This window comes from Pipistrellus hanaki (genome assembly GCF_964339955.1).
Source record: "Pipistrellus hanaki genome assembly, chromosome: 8".
NCBI lineage: Eukaryota > Metazoa > Chordata > Mammalia > Chiroptera > Vespertilionidae > Pipistrellus > Pipistrellus hanaki.
This window is the reverse complement of record NC_140510.1, coordinates 20,262,575-20,284,726: the sequence shown is the minus strand read 5'-3', so window position 1 is coordinate 20,284,726 and position 22,152 is coordinate 20,262,575. Positions and strand designations below refer to the sequence as shown.

The 22,152-nt window shown below is 42.0% G+C and overlaps 1 protein-coding gene across 1 annotated transcript in view; it reads left to right on the top strand.

The window, feature by feature from the left end:
- Positions 1-9,209: 9,209 nt before the first annotated feature.
- Positions 9,210-22,152, top strand: part of NXPH2 (neurexophilin 2) — a 106,099-nt gene continuing 93,156 nt past the window's right edge. The window contains exon 1 of the mRNA XM_084892148.1: positions 9,210-10,169. Coding sequence (XP_084748274.1) covers positions 10,119-10,169 — 51 coding nt within the window. The 5' untranslated portion in view covers positions 9,210-10,118. The remainder of the gene's footprint in view (positions 10,170-22,152) is intronic.

Below are 22,152 nucleotides of genomic sequence, written 5' to 3'. Positions count from 1 at the left end.
CCTGAAGTTTTTTTTGTTTTTTGTTTTTTTTTTTTTAATATATTTTATTGATTTTTTATAGAGAGGAAGGGAGAGAGATAGAGAGCTAGAAATGTCAATGAGAGAGAAACATCGACCAGCTGCCTCTTGCACACCCCCTACCGGGGATGTGCCTGCAACCAAAGCACATGCCCTTGACCAAAATCGAACCCGGGACCTTTCAGTCCGCAGACCAACGCTCTACCACTCTAGCCAAACCGGTTTCGGCCTAAAGTTTTTTTTTTTTTTGTTTTTGTTTTTGTTTTTTTTTAGAATCTTCCTTTGTTCCTTTCCACTGCACGTACATACTTAGACTATCCCACCTCTCAAGCCTTGACCACTCCTGGAAAGTTCAGACCCTGACCACCTTGTCCCCTTTGCTTCTGCATTAGACCCCATTCACTCTTGAGTTGCCACCACCGAGAGCCAAGAAGTGGGCAAAGTGACTTTCCTCAGGGAAGAAAAAGAGGGGAGACAATCAGCAGGCTCAGGCAGAGTCCCTTCAGCAGGCAGACAAAGGAAAAGCCAGGAAATACTCAGGGGTGATGGTTAGTCCATTATATACCAGAAGGGGGCATCGTCCTCCCAACGGAAGGCATTCCAGGCACCAGTGATCGGGCAATGAACATTTGGGGAACCCAGGGCCTCTGTGCTTACTGACCACTGGTGACCATTGGGGTCAATTTTCAATGGAGTAAAAAAGAGGAAGATAAAACTTAGAGATGATGTCAGTGAAGGTTCAGTGAGGGCATTCTGAGAAGCCAAGTGGGTCCTGCAGGGGGATCTAAAGGAAGATATCTGTGTGCTCAACACTCCTGTGGATCCCCATCGAGCATCTAGTGGTGGCCCAGGCAGCTGTTGGGAGGGACAGCACTTGGGAAGAAGAACTGGACACAGATGGAGGAGAGCCAGGCAAGGTGGGAAGTGCTGGTCCGATCTGTCTATCTGCTGAAGGTCAAAGAGGCTGAGAGAGGAATGGCGGCCAGGGCCTCCTGGATCTCACACAACTCTAGATCTCTAGCCCATTCTTGCACAGACTATGCAGGGAAATGGAAACTGGGAAAGGTGGTTTCCAGCTTAGTCACACAGCATTCCATCACAGGGATAGCTACCTTGTTTCCCAGAAAATAAAACATCCTTCGAAAATAAGACTGAGAGGGCAGGGCGGGGTGAGGGGGCAGGGTGGGGCGGGTCCAGCTCCAGGTAACTATACCCTAGGCCTAACCCAACCAATCAGGTCAGCCAAGGTAGTGGCACCACCCTCCCTATAAAACCCATTGATATGTTAAGTTCTTTCTCTTTCTCGCCCATGCCCTCGTTGGTATAGGTGAGACTGGGCTCGGACTAGTCGGAAATGAATACAGGCTTTCTGCAATTGCATAGGATTCGGCTCCCTGGTAGTCTTTGGGGTTTATGACACTTGGGCATTACACCTTGAAAATAAGACCTAGAGCATCTTTGGGAGCAAAAATTAATATAAGACACTGTCTTATTTTTGGGGAAACAGGGTAGTGAAATGAAAAAAATAAAATGATGTCCTCTCTGGTTGAAAGCAGCATTCTCTTAATTCGGGTTTAACAGGCTTAGGGGGAGTTCTCACTCAGTGTCAGATGTTGTACCAGATATTTACACACACACCTTCATTATTTTTTTTTTTTTAAAAAAAATGTTTTTATTGATTTTGAGAGAGAAACATAAACAGGTTGCCTCCCATACAGGGACCAAACTCACAACCTGGCATGTGCCCTGACCGGGAATCCAACTGGAGACCGTTCTGTACATGGGATGATATTCAACCAACTGAGCCACACCAGCCACGGCCTCACCACTTCTTTAGTAGCATCACAGTACATGCTACCGTTTCCACTTCTGTTAGTCCCAAAGAGAGAACAATGAAGAGGAGTTTGGGTGATCTGGAACTTTATAGACAAGGTGTAAACAGCAGTGCAGATGGATACAATGTTGTGCAATGGCTAAGGGATGAAGTTCCAATTTCTGGGTCCAAATCCCGAGAGCTCAGTGACCTTGGGCAAAATACTTAATTCCTCTGTTTCTCAGCTTGTCATTGCAAACCTCAGATAACACCCACCTCACTTACAGGACAGTTGTAATAATATATGTAGAGCACCAAGGGTTAAAAAGATAGCTCAATTTGGAGATGATTGAAAATGAATACTGGCAAAAGTCCTGCTTATGCCTAAAGCAGGACTCTCACTAATATTCTATTACTGAAACAGAATGGTTTCAAATTATATTTATATATTTTTGTTTTCTCTTTTTCATTATCAATCAAAATGTTTAAGCTCTAATTATTTAACAATGTACAGATAACTGAATATATTACATAGGTAATATAATAATCTCAGAATTCAGGATATTCAAATTCTCAAGTTGCATTTTTATATCTTAAAAGTTAAAATAGGACATTCTATTTTCCTGTATATCATTAAATCTATATGTCTGCATGAGGTTCCTGTTAAATACAGCTTCATAACCTGGATCTTTGCCTAGGTTAATGTCAATACAATTGGCCTTTCTCTTCATTATTTCCTGATCATCAATAGTGATCTCCTGTCCTTGGTTTTTCCCTTATAACTATTTGTCCACAGTGGGATAGTCATTCATTTTGCAGCTCTTTGACCACTTCTCCCAAATCATTTGGCATTGACTCAGATGATCACGGTTTTGTCCTCCCTCCCGATTTGCCCTTTTCTGCATTCCTGATTAAAGCGTAATGCACTTCTCTGGGTAATTTACAAGATGCTTTAGAAGGAAAGACCCCAGCCAGAAAATACAAGTTGATTAGCATAAATCAGATAACTTTTAACTCATACTGAATATTGGCTGTATGTTACCTTTCAATGTATATTGATCAATACTATTAGTATTTGCATGTGCTTTTTACCTAGTATTGAGCACACGTTAACTGGGAAGAATTTTTAACTCCTTGCTCTTTTTTATACACATGAAGACATAGGATTATCGACTGATTCTGTATAGCTCATTTAAAATTAATAACTTGTTTTTATCTATTCACATTACTCAGCAAATCAAGAGTCAAATTGAAGCTACTCATAGTCATTCATTGCAAGAAAGGGTAAGTGGGCAAGACCCACCCATTACATTTCACTTACATTACAACTTGCTGGACCTACAAAGCAATGTGTGATCCCTGCAGTGATAACATTCAAGAGCGCAGGTCCTCAGTCTGGATGTGCTAAGACATGCAGCATATATTCAGCCCCTAACCAAGTTATCCTTAAAAGAGCCTTGACAATTTCCCTGAAGCTCAGGCTTTATGAGGCAACGCCGCATTTGGCCAGTAGATAGCACTCAAGATATTTCAATAACTGCAGAGAAGGCATCTTGGTGCGATCTTTACTCTGTCAGAGAAACACTGGTCAAGTTCACTAGTTTAGATCAGTGGAGGGATGAAATAGATGTCTCCAAATTCTGAGAAGCTGGGATATTTATTTATTTATTTATTTATTTATTTATTTATTTATTTATTTTACCAAACCCTAGCAGCCTTCTCATTAAATTTGTAATTTATCAGGGAAGGAAAATGAGCCCTCCTGTTTCCTTCCACAATTCCTGTTTGAAGGCAATGAAAGGACTACTCATCCGACACAACTGAAATAAAACCTGGAACCAATACTGACATGGTATTGGTGAGGTCCAGAGAGACCAGAGTGGAACATGCCAGCTACCTTTCACACAAAAACTCCACACACTACTCTGTGTAATACTCATCCACACTGCTGAGGAGCACAGTCCAAAAGCCACATGTATGTTAGGATGCAATGTTTAACTGAGAACCTGGTTGAGAACTAAACAGGAGTTAGGGTGGCTTGAAGCTGGTGGACAGTGCTTTGGAGTGGTTAAACCTACGGGTGTGTGTAGCTGTTGCTGTGTTTTGATAAATGATGGCCTCCATGGTGTATAAGGAGCAACTTATGTTCCTTTAAAGGTAGGAAGGGGTGAAGCAAGTGGTGATTTTGAACCATTCCGGGATTTCAAACCATCTTCTGCATGTCACGACCTCAGTTCATCTGATACAGCAAGTATTGGTCTGTGTTAAATAAGGTGATGGATACTACGATGCTACCCAAGCAGACACAGAACGCTAGAGTGTGAGGAGTTAGGAGATGAGAGTCATTCAAATATCTATTAAAGAGAAATTGGAGGTAACTGAGCGAAGAGAGAGCATGTCAAGGGCAAAAGGCTTCTGAAAAAGAATCAGTGAAAAAACCGAAAGAAACAACTTCAAATTCCTCCTGCAGAAAATTGGTGTTCAGGCTCTTTAAAAAAAGTCAGCTCCTCGGAGGACAGGTTTTTATTCCCTGCTCTGGAGGGTCCAGCCTCATGCTTTAGCAGCTGCTGCCCCCAGCCCACCTGAATGGATTTACATCCTCAGGATGACTGACCCAGGATCCTGATCAAAAATTTCTTTATTTAGCCTCAAATTGCCTGAGTTGACTTCCAGCCTCTGAATTTCCTACTCATGCGAGCCATCAAATGCCTTTCTGGTGTAGTGTTTGACTTCTTTGAGTTGTGTCTGGGCACTTGCACCGAGGGGTGCCCTCTTAATAAGCAGGAAAAGTGAGAGGGCCATTCCATTCTCTTTTCACCCCAGATCTCTGTCCCCCCTCTTCTAGGAATGCTAAGCATTCTTAGATTGGAAAACTTCCATCCGATTAGCTAACATAGTGTTCTTAAATGTGCACGTTCTTACGCATTGCGTATCAGACGGAGCTGGCACTCCCCAGTTCTATCCCACCCCACAGTAAGCCTAGTAAAGCCAAAAGAGTCACTGACTCTGGGATTTAGTCTTCTTCTGCCATTGTCCGGCTGTATGACCTGGGGAACATCACTTACCTGCTCTGGGCCTCAGTTTTTTCACCTGTACATTGAGGGGGTAGGCAAGATGGTCCAGTTCTGACTATCTATGACTCTGTTCTTCTGCCTTGCCAACAACTGATGTACAAAAACAGACCTGAAGACAGGAAAGTATCTATCAGACTGTCAAACTTCAGAGGGAAGGTAGGAGAGGGTCAGGGTAAGGGGGAGAGATCAATCAAAGGACTTTGTATGCATGCATATAAGCCTAACCAGTGGTCAAGACAGGGAGGTGGGGGCATGCGTGGGGAGGGGTTTGGGATGGGAATGGGGGGATGAGGACAAATATGTGATACCTTAATCAATAAAGAAAATAAAAATTAAAAATAATAAAGCAGGTTCAGTGATTTCCTAGTAATGACACTCATCAAATGTCATGCATAAGTAGAAAACGTGATCAGTCAGTCAAACCTGGGAGCACATGGTAAGACAGTGGCAGGTTTATCCAGTCCATCCGACGTGAGTGGCAGAGATGTAGCCTGAGCACACAGAGAGGTGCCCTCTCCTGCCTTCCAATCTTGAAAGATGTTCTCTCCACCCAGTCACCCTCTCGTCACAGGACTCCCTGAGAACCCCGGGCTGCCTCTTTCCCTCCCTCTAGCCTCTCCTTTTGGCTGTTGACAGTGGCATCAGCCACCAGCACACTCAGGTAGCACCTTCTGGCATCCACGTGAAAAGACGGTGAAGGGAGAGTGCTGTGGCCACCCAAGGCTGAACAATCTCACTACAGCGGAATCGTTTGATTTGTCTTTGAACTTGGAACCACGGATGAGTTTATGTGATAAAATGTACACCTATAAAGAAAATAGCCAGTTCTCTCCTTTCTGCTTCTTATTTATATGAAAGGCCATTTTCACTGCAAAAACCACCTTTGCAAAATTAAAAGGCAGAGATCTGATTTTCTAGTTGCCTCTAAGTGAGAAAGTGATGATGTTTTTATTATTTTCTAATGATATTCTATTAGAAGTTCAGGGGCTACAATTCTATAGGAGAAGGGGGGGGTGAGGAGAGAGGAGGAAGAGAGGGAAGGAAGAGGGAGAGAAAAAAGAGGAAAGGAAGGAAGGAAAAAAATAAGTTTCTGGGAGAGCAGTATTTCTCAACCATTGCTGTATAGTGGAATCTCCTGGGTGAAAATACCCATGCTCAAGCCCCCTTTTAGAGATGTTAAAGTCCCAGTGATTCTATATGCAATCAGGGTTGAAACTGATGTTATCCAGCTTCATGTTTTATTAGTTAGTGACCCGAGAATATTCAGTCAACAAGTATGACAACTCAAGAGAATTTTAGAAGTTAAGAATTGCTAGCAAGAAGCCCACCAGCTTCTCATTATAAAGGTCTAAAAAGACCTAATCCCCCTAGAATTCCCTGTCTCCTTGGGGTAAGCACTGGCATGGCCTTGAGTCCCAAATCCCACTTCTCTGAAGCTGCACAGTAGCCCGGTACCATGTAAGTCTCCTTATCTCTCAAGCTTCTAAAATTATGACCGGATCAATGCTTCAGGCTCAGTCCCATCAAACCTCTTTTCCTGATAATAAGATAGACTCCGGGGCTTTTAGCATCCATAGATCATCCCCACAACTCTTATTAGGGAAGGGTTCATTCATTCACTGCATCAAAACTTTTATAACTGCTGGCCAGTTGAACAATTCCCGAGGTAGAGTGAGTCATTGGAAAGAGCGCTGCACTGAGAAACCAAAGGCCTTGAATCAAGTTTCAGATTAGCCCACACCTCTCCCGTTGACCTGAAGCAAGTCACGGAGCCTTTATAGCTCCCGGGCTCTTAAGTACAAAGCAGAGATTGGTTACTGTCTAATATCCTCTGCGGCTCTGAAATGTCATGTTCTGATCCACATTCTGGTAGGGCGTCCTGAACAATTAAGGGCGAGGAAAGTAATACAGGGAAGCACAGGGAAAAAAGCGAATGGTCCAGTTAAGACATTGACAGAAGTTAACAGATTTGCTCTCAAAACATTGACAATATTCCTATGTGTTGCCTTATTTAAGTACTACAATGAGATCCTATGGCATGAAATTTGGTAGGTTCCCTTTCTGCTACTTGTCTGTATGAAAGGCCATTTTCACTCGCCTCCCACAGCAAAAAACCACCTTTGCAAAATGAAAAGGCAAAGCTCTGATTTTCTGATTGTTAGTTGCCTCTAAGTGAGAAAGTGATGATGCTGTCTTTTTATTATTATTTTATTGTTTTTTTATTTTTTGAAACTTTCATTTTTTGATAGTATTACAAGATGTCCCCCATCTTCCCCTTTTGCCCCCTCCACCCATCCCAGGCCTTCACCACACTGCTGTCTGGGTCCATGGGCGATGCATATATGCATAACCAGTTCTAATGGTTAAAAAATCTAATACTTCAGGAATGATTTAAAATATCCCAATTCGCTGTTCCTATATAATAGTTTTTGCACCCACGTCTCTCTCCATTCCTTCCTTTCCAACTATCATGACTGTCTCCTCATGCAGCCTCCTCCTCAATACCATCCTGCCCATACCATTGCGTATTTCTTTGTGCCACTTGATGTATGACTTTTCTACTCCAAAAAAGGTTTAGGTCTCCTTATTTCCTGCCGATCAAGTTAACATGTTGAGCTTGGCAATCCCAGATTTCTACACGCAGCCCATAACCTACCTTTCCTCTCACTTTTTTCTTATCACATTTTCTCCAGCCAGTTTGGTCTGCTTAGTGTCCACCTCTCAATTATGTCATACAAAGTCCCTCCCCTGTGTCTTTGCTTATGTTGTTCCTCCCACCTGCAGTAGCTTTCTCCATTTCCCCTTACATGTCTGCTGCATATTTCCTGTTTCAATCTATGCTCCCCCTCTCCCCCAGCTTCCTTTCTCTTTCCCTTCTTCCCTTCCTTCCACGTTCCCATAATATCGACACCAAAATTTAGGGAATACAATAAATTGTCAGTAGTCACCTTATAAATAAACACAGTATTACCAGACGTGAGTTGATGACATCCTTGGTTCTTCTTCTCTTTGATCAGGCAAGCTCTCTTGTGTCCCTTAGCTTTTAGCTTGAAATTCAGCATCCTTCAGTACATTCCTTTGTGAGCACACTTAGTATTACTAATATATGCATCCAAGTTTAAGTTCCACTTTAAAATTTATGTGTAAGCTTCCCCAAAGTTCAGAAAATGGTCTAAGAAATATGAATTTTAAAAACACACACACACAGTGAAGTGTTCCAGTCATTCTATAGCTTATTTATTTCAATGGTGTGAGTCATGCACTTCTCATTCAGAGTTGGTGATAACAGAATTGAAGCCTGTTACATCAAGAAGGACCATACCCTTTGGTCTCATAGATGAGCCAGCTGAGGCTCAGGTGTAGAGGACATTGAGCCCAAATGAAGTATTGCACTTTGCAAGGCGATTTGCCCTGCTTCCTCTTCAAAATGGGATCCTCTCAGTCTTTCAAACCCTTCCACATCAAGTCCTCTGATTCCCAAAGATTGTCTGTAAATAAAATACAGCCCTCTCCAGGGACCTGAAATGGGACAAGATCAACCTATAGTGAGCTCTTCCAATTTTTGAAATTATTTTATTTATGCTTTTAGGACATAACTTTCTGGAATATATATGTTTTATTGATTTTTTACAGAGAGGAAGAGAGAGGGACAGAGAGTTAGAAACATCGATGAGAGAGAATCATTGATCAGATCAGCTGCCTCTTGCACACCCCCTACTGGGGATGTGCCCGCAACCAAGGTACATGCCCCTGACCTGAATCGAACCCTTGACCTTTCAGTCCGCAGGCTGATGCTCTATCCACTGAGCCAAACCGGTTTCGGCAAGAAGGAAGCTTCTTCCCGCATCCCCCCCGCCCCCCCGAAATTCCAACCCAAAACTTCACTTTTTGTTGTGTTTTATTTTTTAGAGACTGGGAACCAATCATAATTCCACTCCCTTTCCTCCACATGTTTTTCTCCTGCGAAAGCTTTGTGACTCTGGATGTAGAAAATAGCTTTGCTTTGCTTATTCTATCCAAGCAGCTGCCTGGGGACTCCTGGCCCCTGGAGAAGGGACTCCCTCTCCGGACCTTGGCTTTCCCATCTGTCCAATAACGGGGCTGGTGGGTGGTGTCTACATCCTCGCCCACCGCGAACGTGTGGGAGTGCGAGCCCCACTGCCTTCTCGCTTTCCCACTCGAGTGTCCGGCACAGAGACAGTTAAAGGTTAAGGATCTCTTCAGAGGAGAGTTATTAACACGGGGACAGGCTCGCCAGCAGCAGGTTTGCAGCCTCACCACGCCCCTCTCCCAGACTCCCCGCCCCCCCCCCCCCCCCCCCGAGGGAGGTGCAGCGGGGTCTCCGCTCTCCTCTCCTCCTCCAGCGCAGCTCCGTGGGTCTCGGGGACACCCAGCTGTCTCTACAATCCCTGACCCCAGTGAGCCAGGACGCCACACCTGGCTCCGGTCCCGCCGCTCCCCTACCTCCAGGTCCCTCCTGGCTCCATTTCCACTTCCCACATCCTTCCAGCCGCCACAACCACTTTGCACCGCTCGCTCGGCTCTCCCAGCCGCGGCTGTCTAGGAGCGGGCGCTCTCGGGTGTCCCGTCTCCCAGCCCCTTTTCCCAGCCCCAGCCTCTCCAGTTCGCAGCCCCCCACCCCCTCCCGCACCTGGGACTCAGCCTTCGCCCTCCCACCCTCCTCCTCCCCCCAAAACTCCGCAGGTGCCCTTCGGGAGCCTCTGTCCCGCATCCACGCCCGGAGACCTCCCGCGCTCACCTCCCGGCAGAGGCGAGCGGGTCAGCAGCGGGGCGCCTGCCGCCGGCCCGGCCCTCCGCTGGGCGCGGGCGGAGGAGGCACCGAGCCCGCCGGACCCTCACCTGCCGGACCCGCTCTGCTCGGACCCGCACCGGCACCGGCACCTGCACCCGCACGGGGAGACTGGATCCCTGAGCAGCCTCACGCGGGAACCGGCACCCAGACGCCAGGAACGCCGCCTCCAGCCCGCGGACGCCTCGGGGGCTCGCCCAGACCCGGACCCCCTGGAAGGAGGGGCGCGCGGGGCCGCCTGGAGCGCCGCCCCCCTCCGCCCGCCCCCCGGCCCGCCCGCGGGGCGCTGCTGCGCTCGAACCCGGGCGGGGAGCGCGCGGGGCCCGCGCCTCAGTCTGGTCCCCGAAGTGGAGATGCGCCAGCGGGCGGCCCGGGCACGCAGCTCCTGAGCCCAGCCGGCACCATGCGCCTGCGGCCGCTGCCCCTCGTCGTGGTCCCCGGCCTGCTGCAGCTGGTGAGCCGCCCCGGGGGACGCGTTTCGGCGGGAAAGCCGCCCCGGGGAAGCGGAGCCTTGGGCACCTCGGACCCGGGCTGGGAGGGCGCGCAGGGAGGGAGTCGGGGTGCCTGCGGGAGTTGGAGGGGAGGGTCGGGGTTGCAGCAGAGGGAGTGGGCAGGTGAGGGGCGCCGCGGGGGGCAGGGACTCGGAGGGGGGCTAAGTGGGCGGAAAGTGGCCAGGAAGAGGGCGCGAGAGGAGCGAGAGACTTATGGAGAAGCGGCCCGAGGGGCTGGGAGTGGAGGGACGGGGTGAGGATGGGCTGAGGGTAGAGGAACGGGGTGTGGATGGGCTGGAGGCCCTGCTTCCAGCCCAGAGTGAGGGGCTTGGCGGCTTTTCTGCTTCACCTGGTGTTTGCCCGGATGCCCGCAGACACTTCTCCCAAACCGCTGCCTCTGCATCCCCCTTCGCATGGCCGGTGAGCGGCACCTTTCTGGGGGGAAACTCGGCTAAAAGACGGATTCGAGTCGGGGCAGACTGGGTTTCTTCATCCGGTGCCGGTGCTGGAGGCGACGCGGGATGTAACTTTCACACCCAACTCCGAGCAGAGCCCTCTGGCATCCCTATGTGTGCATGTGTGTCCCCAAGACCTTTCCTGCCGGGTCCGGGCGGCCCGGGGGCCCAGGAAGGGAATTAGAAGGTGGGTCAGGGGTCTCCAGCGAGGCTAAGGAGACTGTGGGCATTGCATCTCATTGCTCCTTGCTATGCCCCCCTCCCTCCTGGGCGTCCTGCTTCCTCCTTCTGAAATATACCCCTGTGCTGTGTGTATTGCTAGTTAATTACACTTAAGGGAGATCCCCAAATAAGACCCTCAGGAAGACAACTTTTAAAGTGAAATTGCAGAAGGGGACTACTTGGCTGGGTCTGCGTCTGTGCTGGATCCCTCCTGCTTTGCTGGCCCTGGTCTTGACAGGGTGCTGTTAGAGGGTTTTCTCCAGATGCCTGGTTTCTCTGGCGCTGATACCGAAGACAGGCTGCTCCAGGCTGTGAAAGCAAGGTGAAGGAACCCAAGCACTTAGAGAATGAAGATGCCTCCCTCCTTCCCTCCCTGCCTCCCTCCGTCCCTCCCTCCTTTCCTTCCTTCCTTCCTTCCTTCCTTCCTTCCTTCCTTCCTTCCTTCCTTCCTTCCTTCCTTCCTTCCTTCCTTCCTTCCTTCTCCTTCCTTCCTTCTCCTCTATCTCCTTCTATTATTTCCCTTTACCGGGAAAGATCAACTAACTTAGGAAAGTTTCTTTATGAAATGTATGCTATTGTAGAGGCAGAGATACTTGGCAAGTTTTGAGGCTGGAAGAGACTCCAAAAGGTCTTAGAAAGGCAGAGGTGCTGCAAGGAAGGGCCGGTCCACTCTTGTTACACCGGAGTTAGCTCCACCTGCTCAGCATTAACTAAGGAAGTCTTCAGAGGCATCGAGAGAAGAAATGCAGAAATGCTGCGATGCTCCAGCATGCCCCTGAGTGAACCGGCACATACGGTCTATAGGCAACACTGCATGTTAAAATAAATGTTACATTTCAGCCAGGCATTATGCAAGCAACATATATGTCACGTTAGTCTTTAGTGTCCCCTGCTTTTTAAAATGTTTACTCTGGAGTCCAATAAAAGGCGATATACTAGAGCAGTGTCTGTATGGTATACGTAAATAAAATTCTAAAAGCCTGGGGAGAGCAGGTACTTAGGTAGGGTCTTCAGAATATCTTCAGGAAAGGCTTAGCTCATTCATTTAATTTTGCATTTGGTAGGCATGAACTGTGTTAGACTCTTCAAGACAAGAAGATCTATTTCAGCGTGTGTTAGGAAAAAGTTCACCTATCCGATACCGTATTGCAAAATATTAGATTTTTTCCCCACATGTCCATATCCATAAGGAATGGGAGCTACATCTTGAAGGTATTGCATTCCCTCCTTAGGAGCTGGACTCTACTATTGTAGCACGGACTGATTGATTAGTTTTTAAGGAAGCTTATGTCAAATTCTAATCCATTTTGGATTGTGCTCGGGTTGTAATGTTTTTGCTCCGGGAGCACTTTATCATAGTAAGCTGCAGCTGTGTGATAAGCTCACATGACTTACTCGGCCGTCCTTCTGGACAATAACGGGCTGTTTACATTGCCCACCTTCTTAGAGCTGGGATCTGAAAGAAAAACGGAGGTGCTGGGCAGGGTAGGTCTGCATTCACACATCCTAGTCCCGCCATGGGCCCCACCCCAGCAAGATTCAAAAAGGACAAGTCATACTTTGGTCCTTCGATGGCTTATAGTTTTGGTCCTTCCGATGGCTTATAGTGCCCTATTCAGCTGATATTGAACTTCTTTGCTAAGTTCCAACAGCAATAAATGTGTTCATGATTTTAAAACTAGGTTTTTCAATTTTCTAAGATGCCCTTAGTAGATCTGTCCTTGTAGGGAAAGAAGAGCAGGGGTGAGACGGGGTTATGGTTGGAATTGGGTTTTACTTTTCTATCCCCACTGCCAGCCTGAAGAATGTACTTTTTAAAGATGCTAAATATTTTTATTGAGTAGTGGATTTATTTGGGGATGTTGAAATTTAATTTTAAGAAAATTGCCTGTTTCATCTGAATGCAGCCTTTTTGGGAGTTGGACTCACATAAGCTAATTACCCCATAACACTGTTACAAATACTATAATGTTTTTACTTATTTTTGTGATATTTCAAATTTTTGAGAAGACAATAAACTGAATTGATAAATATTCCAGGTAGTCTATGACACATGTGTGTATGTTACCTGTTTGCCAGATTATCCTGGCCTGTATCTAGTGTTTTACTAGAGAGGTTGCTATACTTAATTAATAGGATTTCTAGGCACCTGCAAAGTTTAAATATCAATCCTGAATGTATTATTTTCTTAGAAATTTTTATTCAGCAACATATCTGTATAAAAAGATTAACAATGCATTTTTTCTTTTCTGCGATATAATGAAGAGAATATTATCATTTGAAATTAATATAATAATAAATTGAATGTTATTTCATGACATTGTCCAGAGTAGACTTCTCCAATGACAACTTTTTACAGATTTGCATAATTTATAACTCATAGTAAGTGTGGTTTTTACCATTAAGTAAAATGCGGATTATGAAAAGATTAAATTTAAATGGATGATTAGGTTGACTTTAAGATAAAATCTAGCTACAATTTTTAAAATAAGTTCGTTATACATTTCTACTTATTTTTCTATGATATAATTATGAGTTTATAAAGTAAAATAGAAATTAAAAGTAATGCGAGTTAGATAATTTTGAGAAGCCTATAAAATCAGAATACTTATCAAGCAGGTATTAGAATTCTAAGTTGGCTCTCATTACATAATATCATTCCTCATAAACTTAAGGATATTTTTGCTTACCTTAACAAATTAATAATTTTTATATTTGTTTAGTGTGATATTTATGACATTTATTTATTGCCTGTTCTGTACAAGACGTGATAGACAACTCATGACTGTTTTTCATTCAAAAATTACAATTTCCCTCGTACAATTTTGATCAATAAATATCAAATCAGTATTTCCCAGTGTAGGACCAATAGTCATCTGTTGACTAGATGTCTGTTCAAAAGAGAGAAAACATCATTTCATGGTTACAATTTACAGTTGCCTGGGCTTTAAAATTAACTCCTCTTTTGAAGTATCATTATCTTAGGCATTTTTAAAAATGAGAATTAGGATTAGACATTTAAGTCTTCTATTCCAGCCACTCACCACCTGGGATAAATTGTGTTCCTTTGGACCATTCTGAGATTGTTACCTGGTTCAGTTTTAAATGCCTTCCACACGGGAAACTGACACCTCATGTGAACTTATTTTATAGCTTAGTTCTGGAGATTTTTCTTAATTATTCTTTATTGTTTATGATTAGTGGTCAAAACGCTAAAGAAGGCAGAAGGCTGTTTTGAAAAAAAACCTTTTAGAGGTTTTTACACTGTCAGCTTAAAATGTGTAGCCCTTGCAAATCGAATGGATTAAGATACGTTGATATTATAATGTTACCCACCTTTTACCTACTGAAGAGCTAATCAATACATTTTTCATGATTTAGTTATTTGGTAGCAGCAATCAAAGATGAGTGTAAAGGTATCACAGGTTTGTGGTTTTGTAAAAGCTCTAGGACTATCTTACTGTTTACACATTCTGCAGACTTCTGTACCTGAAGCTTTGCTGCGTAAGATTTGAAAAAATAATTACAGCCGCACAGTCAAATGCCTACAGTTAGGGCTGTGTCAGCGTTTCTGTAAAGAATCTCATTTCTATCTTAGCCATAAGCATTATTGCCAGTTAGGAGCTGGCATTTAATATCTTGATTTGAGAGTCAATTACTTTAAAGCTGCTTTAAAAAATTGGTCCAAATGATTTTGAGCACTCATCCATGTGAGGTTACTCTCCAGGTATTATTACAGTACACAGCATGACAATTTAATAAAGTAATTTCTATGTTATTCTTGCGCAGTGGTTATAATGTAAATTGTAATATGTTTAAATTATTTTTAAAATTTTTTCTCACTTAACCTTTTTATTGCACCACTGTAAGATTTTGTAACACTATTTCATCATGAATATTTTTAATTGGGCCAAATTTGGATGCCCTAATCAGTGTTTTTATGAGTCTTTATTATTAAGAACCTATTTGAACTTTTTATTTCTTGTGATATGAACACTGGTGTTGATGACAACTCCATTCTTAGTTCATTTCCCTGCTCAATAAAAAGGATCTAAATCAATTTACAGTATAGATTTCATATTATAGGAAGTATTCTAAGATATTATTGATTGAAAACTTCCATTTTATGGTATTTTTAATGTATGAAAATCTAGATTAAAAACCTTCAAATAATTTTTTCATGCTGTACAATTAGTATATAGTAACTAATTCTATTTCCTTAACTACTATTAAAAACAAAAGTTTTGTTATTCAAATCCAAAAGCTGTAGGATATATTTTCCTTTTCCTAGACAGATTATTCAATAAATTAAAATGGTTGTCTTTAAAATTGCCATTCTTGTAAATTGTTCCTTTCTTAGATTTATGGACCTATGGAAAGAGAAGTGGGGAGTTTTATGAACTTAAACCACAACGGAAATAATGCTGTCTTAGATTTCATATGCTTACATTTTTCAAGTTCTTTCGCACAGTTTATCACATACTGTTCTCCAATAAAACATACTGGAGAGAAGGCCATTTTAAATGTTTCCAGGTGTGTGCTGAAAAGAAAAATGCATGTAGTGTCAAAAGACCTGGGTTCTTCTCTAGTCCATGTGGGTCAGCAGGTTGGAGCATCCCCATACACCGAAAGGTGGTGGGTTCAATTCCCAGTCAAGGCACATGCCTGGATTGCATGTTCAATCCCCAGAGGCAACCAATCAATATTTCATTTTCACATTGAGGTATCTTTCTTTCTCTTCCTCCTTTTCTCTTTTCCCTCCCTCCTTCTCTCCTTCTCTCCTTCCTTTCTTCTTTCCCTTCTTCTCCTTTCCTCTCTCTCCCTCAAACCAATAAAAGCATGTCCTTGGGTGAAGATTAAAGAAAGATCTGGGTTCTATTTCTAAATAAATTGCAAATTCAGCCAATGGTTACTGACTGTTTTGACCCAGACCTCCCACTAAGTTTTTATGAGGACTAAGCAGTAAGCAGAATATAACAGGTTCCAGGTTGTAGACATGTAGGTATGTACACATCTTGGGCAGGTCATGTAACAGCCTTGGACTCTCATCTGTAAAATGAAGTCCTTAGTGGTAAAGTAGATGAAAATTTATTTCTAACTTATTCATTTTTAAACAGTGTTTCCAGATTTTTTTTATGAATTACATCTTAAGTTATTGTATAATTTAATGTCTTTTATACAAACATAATTGCTTTAAATATAAATTTTGCATGGAGTTTATATTGTTAACCACATCAGAAATGACATTATATCTTTAGAGGTAGATTTAAAACTGCAAAACTGCTTAAAGTTATCCATGATTGTATAAAAGGAAAATTTAGTGAAGCAAAGCCAAAGGAATTGACACTTACTAGTATTTAACACATAATCAACAAAATCAGTAACATTTTATTAAAATGGTGCATTCAGGACTTCCCTCCCTCTATACTATTTTTAAATTGTAAACTACTAACAATTAGTCATTGTTTTAATTGAAATAAAAAGTAGATTGACTTCTAGTTAAATTGTAATTATTAAAATAAGGAACGTTACTGTTTAATACTATACCTCAACCAGAAAACTAGTATGTGACCTTTGTATGCCTCAGTGGAATTTATCCTATTTAAATCAGGAATACTTACAAACTCCAAAGCTTTCAGGAGTTCAGAGGCAGGTGGTACAGCATTTTTTAAAGAAAACCAACAAAGAACAGGCATGTAAGACCTCTCAAAGGTAGAGAAAATCATTAATGTTCTTGAGATGAGGAAACAAGCCAACTGAAGCAGCCTGACTCCTGGGTGCAGTCCAGCCGTGCTTTAAGCAGAGTAAATGTCTTTAAAAGTCAGCCTTGACTGTGTGATATTACTGTTTTTGGACAGATAAAGTGGTTCTAAGGTCATTAAAAACACTCATGTAAATCGCTTCATGCAAGAATATATAAAATTGTGACTTTCAAGCATTGCCATAAATACTGACCATTTTTAAAAATATATATTTTATTGATTTTTTTTACAAAGAGGGATAGAGGGTTAGAAACATCGATGAGAGAGAAACATCGATCAGCTGCCTCCTGCACACCCCTTACTGGGGATGTGCCCACAACCAAGGTACATGCCCTTGACCAGAATCCAACCTGGGACCCTTCAGTCTACAAGCTGATGCTCTCTCCACTGAGCCAAACCGGCTAGGGCAATACTAACCATTTTTAAATCTCATCTGTTTTATCCTTAAGTTGCATAGATGTATATTTAGTCAATCAAACCAGTAGGTAACTAAAGAAATAGTCTAGATTATTTGAGGAGAGAGACTGCATGTGTAATTTACATGGTTTTTAAAAGCCCATGTGCTTTCCACTCCAGAATTCTTCCACCTTTCTGTGTGTGGCTTAGTCAGTGAAAGCAGTTGCGTATGAAAATCTGCACAGTATTTTGAAAAGATTATGGATACAAGTGAATAAGGACTCCCTATTCCAACCACATAGCATTCTGTAGTAATGGTCATTTCTCTTAATGAAGTTTTGCATTTGGATAATCCAAAAAGAAGACATTTGGCATCGGTGTAAGGAATACGGTCACAGAAATGAAAAGGGAGGTGAACTTTTCAAAGATGTGCACTCCCTAGTCGTGAGTTTGCCTGGTGCTCCCCTGTTGATGACTTCCAAATTTGTACCCCATTTCCTACCCTGCTGTTCTGTCTCCAAGGCCACATCGCCACAGCTTACTGTTCCTTATTACCTGGATGTTTTGTTCCCAAAGCCACACACGTCCTCCTGAACAAGTGCTTCCAACATTCGCAGATTCAGATCTTGAAGTTACCACCTCCTCCTTTTTAATCCCAAGGTCATTGGTCTGGTGTCTCTGTGTCCGGACAAGTGACCTTGAGATAAAACGTTATAGTCACAAGATTCTTTCAAGTGTGTGATCATAGAGTTCATCTTCATATCAGCTCTGAAAGGCAAACAGAGCAGTTCCTGCATCGATTTTGCACATGAAGAAACGAAGCATCTGGGTTTCATACAAATATTCAGAAATGTAGACCACATAAAGGGGACACCTGAGTTGCCCATCCAGTCCAGCCCTCAGGTCAAGACAGCATGCATTTGTAGCAGAAGGTTGTGAGATCGTCATTGACACCCAGAATGGTGGGCTGTGCTGAGGTGGAAACCTCAGCTCATTCATTTCCAGAAATGTTTTAAACAAGTTTGTTCTAAAATCAAACAAGTCAAACAGAACAAACGGATTCTGGGATTGTGCTCCTCGATTAAGAGTTCTATCGAGTTTGAAGCCCAGTGCTCCAGCTTCTTTGTAGTTTGAAGGGTAAGTTGATGGCAAGTAATGTGGTTCCACCTAGGATCAGCAGAGAATTTGAGAGTTCCGCTGATTTCTCAAGATCTCACCCTCCATCACTTCAGATTAAAATCATGGCCCTGGCTGGACATGGACAAAAAGAGAGAGAAGGGCCCTAATTTCTAATAAGGGCCATGTAATTCTTATTTTCTAATGGGCAGGTGGGGACTATCTGGTAGGGGAAAGCCATCTATTACTGCAGATACTTACACATGTGCAAACCTTGTGTGAGCATCCATGTCCAGTTTTGCTTTACCAGCAGCATACTTGTTCTTGCTCTCACAATCTCTCGCTTTTACGTTTTATGAAAATATAGATCTTACTATAAAGGTAGTATATGATAGTGGATGCTACTGGCTCTTTATTCAAATCGTTTATGGATCTCTTTTTAGCATTTCTGTTCCCCCTTTGGGTTTTCATTTTACCACTAGAGGCCCGATGCACGAAGATTCATGCAAGAATAGGCCTTCCTTCCTCTGGCTGCCAGCACAGCCTTCGCTCCTGCCTGGAGCCACCTTTCCACCTTAGCTCCTGCCAGAGCTGCCTTCCACCTTCCATCATGTCACATCAATAAGGGAACCTCCTTATTGGCTGAGGGCTCCACCATCTTTGTTGTGGAATTACGGTCAATTTGCATATTCCATCTTTATTAGATAGGAATAGGTGCCTGCAACTTTCCTGCAGGTGTTGGATGCACCTCTCCAGAAAGCACTCAGAGCCAGCCTATTGCTTCCTTCCCTCCAGGGTGGTTCCTGACAAGTGACTGATGGAGGCCAGGATGAGAAAAGCCCTACTCCTTTGCTCCCCGATTTAACTAATACTCTGGAGTGTCCCCATGGGAGGAGGCTGACTCTACCCTCAGGGACTTGGCCTGACATCACACACTTCCATGGAAGCTTCCCATTCTCCCACCCTTTAGCAGGCTTCTCGTGAGCAGCTCATTTTAAATCATTTGCACTCAAACACCAGTCAGGGCGGGTGTCTACTTCTGGTGAACCCAAAAAAGATTTTTTGTTTATTATTTTTAAATATTCAGAAATGTTTATAATAGCCATTCTCACCCCTGCCTGCTCACAATAAGAGGTATTCACTGTTAATAGTTTAATCATGTGTACCCTTCCAGAAATTATGGCTATGTATGCTTTTATCATCATTCTTATATCAGTACAACATAATGTTCTATAATATAGTAATGTAATATATTGTGGCCATTTTAATGCAATGTAGAATAATTTATATCTTTGGGAAGACTTACTATTTCATGGCATTAATGAGCCATAATCATTTAATCAGCCCCTTATTAATTTTTTTGTTTTGAAGTATTTTTAAAAAATTAATCTATAAAATAAATTCATAGGATTGAAAAAGCTAATTCAGTGCTTGGAATATGCAATATTAATTTGGATAAATATAAAGTTTCTCTTAAATGACTACTGAAATGCAGTACCACATACAGTGTATATGCATACCTATATCTTTATCCAGATAGTATATTTTTAAAAAAATTGCCAATTTGTTAGAGGAAAACACCTCATTATTTACAAAATTCCGATAAAGCCCAGCTGAAGTGGCTCAGTTGGTTGAGAGTAGTCCAGTGCACTGAAAGGTTGCAGGTTTGATTCTCAGACAGGGCACATACCTGATTGCATGTTTGACCCCCAGTCAGGGAGCATACGGAAGGCTACTGATACATGTTTCTCTCTCACATCCATGTTTTCTTTCTCTCCCACTTCCTCTCCCTTTTCTTATTCCTTTCCGTCTCTTTCCCCTTCCCTTCTTCGGGTGAGGTTTTAAGAAGAAATGTACTATATATAACTTATTAGGAAGGTGAAGTGTGTTTTCATAATTAATAACAATTTGTTTCTTACTTTATAATTTTTCTTTTTAAATAATTCCCCATTTTTCAATTCATTTTTTCTACAGACTTTAAACTTCTAATTACATTTTGTATTATTCTTGCACAATTGTTTATTTAATTATTCCTGAACACTTTATGTATTATGACATTGTGGATACCATTTCTGTGCCTGACATTTAAAAATTATTTTTTTGTTGGAATATGATGAGAACTATTTATTTTATAGCATTTGTTTATTTCAGTTCTATTTCTGAACTGGATTATTAGTTTTAATAATTTTAATTAGATTCCTCTGGGTTTATACATAGACAATCATATTATCCAAAAATAATTTTATATTTGTTCTTTGTATTGAACTTTTATGATTGTTAAATTCAAATTTATTCTCTTCATGTACTGGGTAGATTCTTCAAAATATTATTGACTAGCACTGTGAAAGTGGATATATTTTTTTATGATTCCAATTTTAAACTTTACTAAATATGATATTTATTTTTCATTTCTAATAAATAATCTATCACGTTAAGAATCTACTTTTTCCATATTAGGATAAATTGATGTTGATCATAGAAGTTGATTTCAGGTACATTTTTATCATTCCTCAAAATGATGCTATGTTTTTAATGTTATCATGGTTATGTTTATTTATAATAGGTTTCCTGAAATTAAGCTATTTAAAACAACGTTAAACTATCTACGTTTTAATATTGGGTCGGCAGCTAAGTAATTGCGGATTTTTTAAAGAAAATCAAAGAATTTTTTCATGGAACTAAATAACTTTATTCTGTAATGTATTGCCCATTTTGATCAATGACCTTTTGCCATCTTTCAGGCAGCATCATAATCCCACGTTCAAAAAACTTCTGGTTTTTATTAGCAAAAAACTGAATCAGGTACGATTTGACATCATCATCATTATTGAAATTTTTACCATTCAAGGAGTTTTGTAAAGATCGAAACAAAAAGTAATCAGATGGTGCAAGGTCAGGACTATATGGTGGATGTGGCAAAACATCCCAACCAAGCTCCATTAATTTTTGCCGAGTGACCAAAGATGTGTGTGGCCTTGCATTGTCATGATGGAATACAACACCTTTTCGATTTGTCAATTCGGGCCACTTTTCTTCAACTGCATTGTTTAATTTCGTTAGTTGTTCAATGTAGACATCAGAATTGATCGTTCGGTTGGGTGGTAAGAGTTCAAAGTAGACAATTCCTTTGTAATCCCACCAAACTGATAACAAAACCTTCTTTTGATGAATATCAGCTTTTGATGTTGTTTGAGTTGGTTCACCTGGCCTGCTCCGCGATCTTTTCCGCTTGATATTGTTGTAAACAACCCATTTTTCATCGCCAGTTATCAGTCGTTTTAAAAATGGATCATTTTCATTACGTTTCTTTAGCAAATCGCAGCTGCTAATGCGTTGCGTTAACTATGATTCTTTCAGTTCGTGAGGAACCCATGTATCGAGTTTTTGAAGATAGCCAAATTGTTTTAAGTGATTTTCAATGCATGTATGTGATACATGAAGCTTCTCTGCAATCTCACGTGTTGTACTGTGACAGTCCGAATTGATTATTGCTTTGATTAGGGCGTCATCAACTTCAACTGGACGACCAGAGCGTCTCTCATCTTTGAGTGAAAAATCACCAGAACGAAATTTGGCAAACCAATTTTGACACTGCCGTTCTTTTAAGGCTTCGTCACCATAAACAGCACATAACTTTTTATGAGCTTGTGATGCGTTTTTCCCTTGCGGAAATAAAAAAGCAAAATATGACGAAAATGTTCCTTTTGATTTTCCATTTTTCAACGAACGCCAAACAAAAACTACAAAACAGATCAAAAAACTTTTTTTACTGATTAACAGCTGAATAGCCAACTATCAAATACAAAATGTGTTTTACATTTGTACTACGTCTGCAAACCTAAAAATTCAACTGAAGCCGTATATGTGTGAAACCCGCAATTACTTAGTTGCCGACCCAATACATTGATAAATGTGTTTTTATGTTTAGTATTTTATATAGGAACACTGATTCTATATTCAAAAGTAAAATATAGCAAAGTGAAACATCAGGTTTT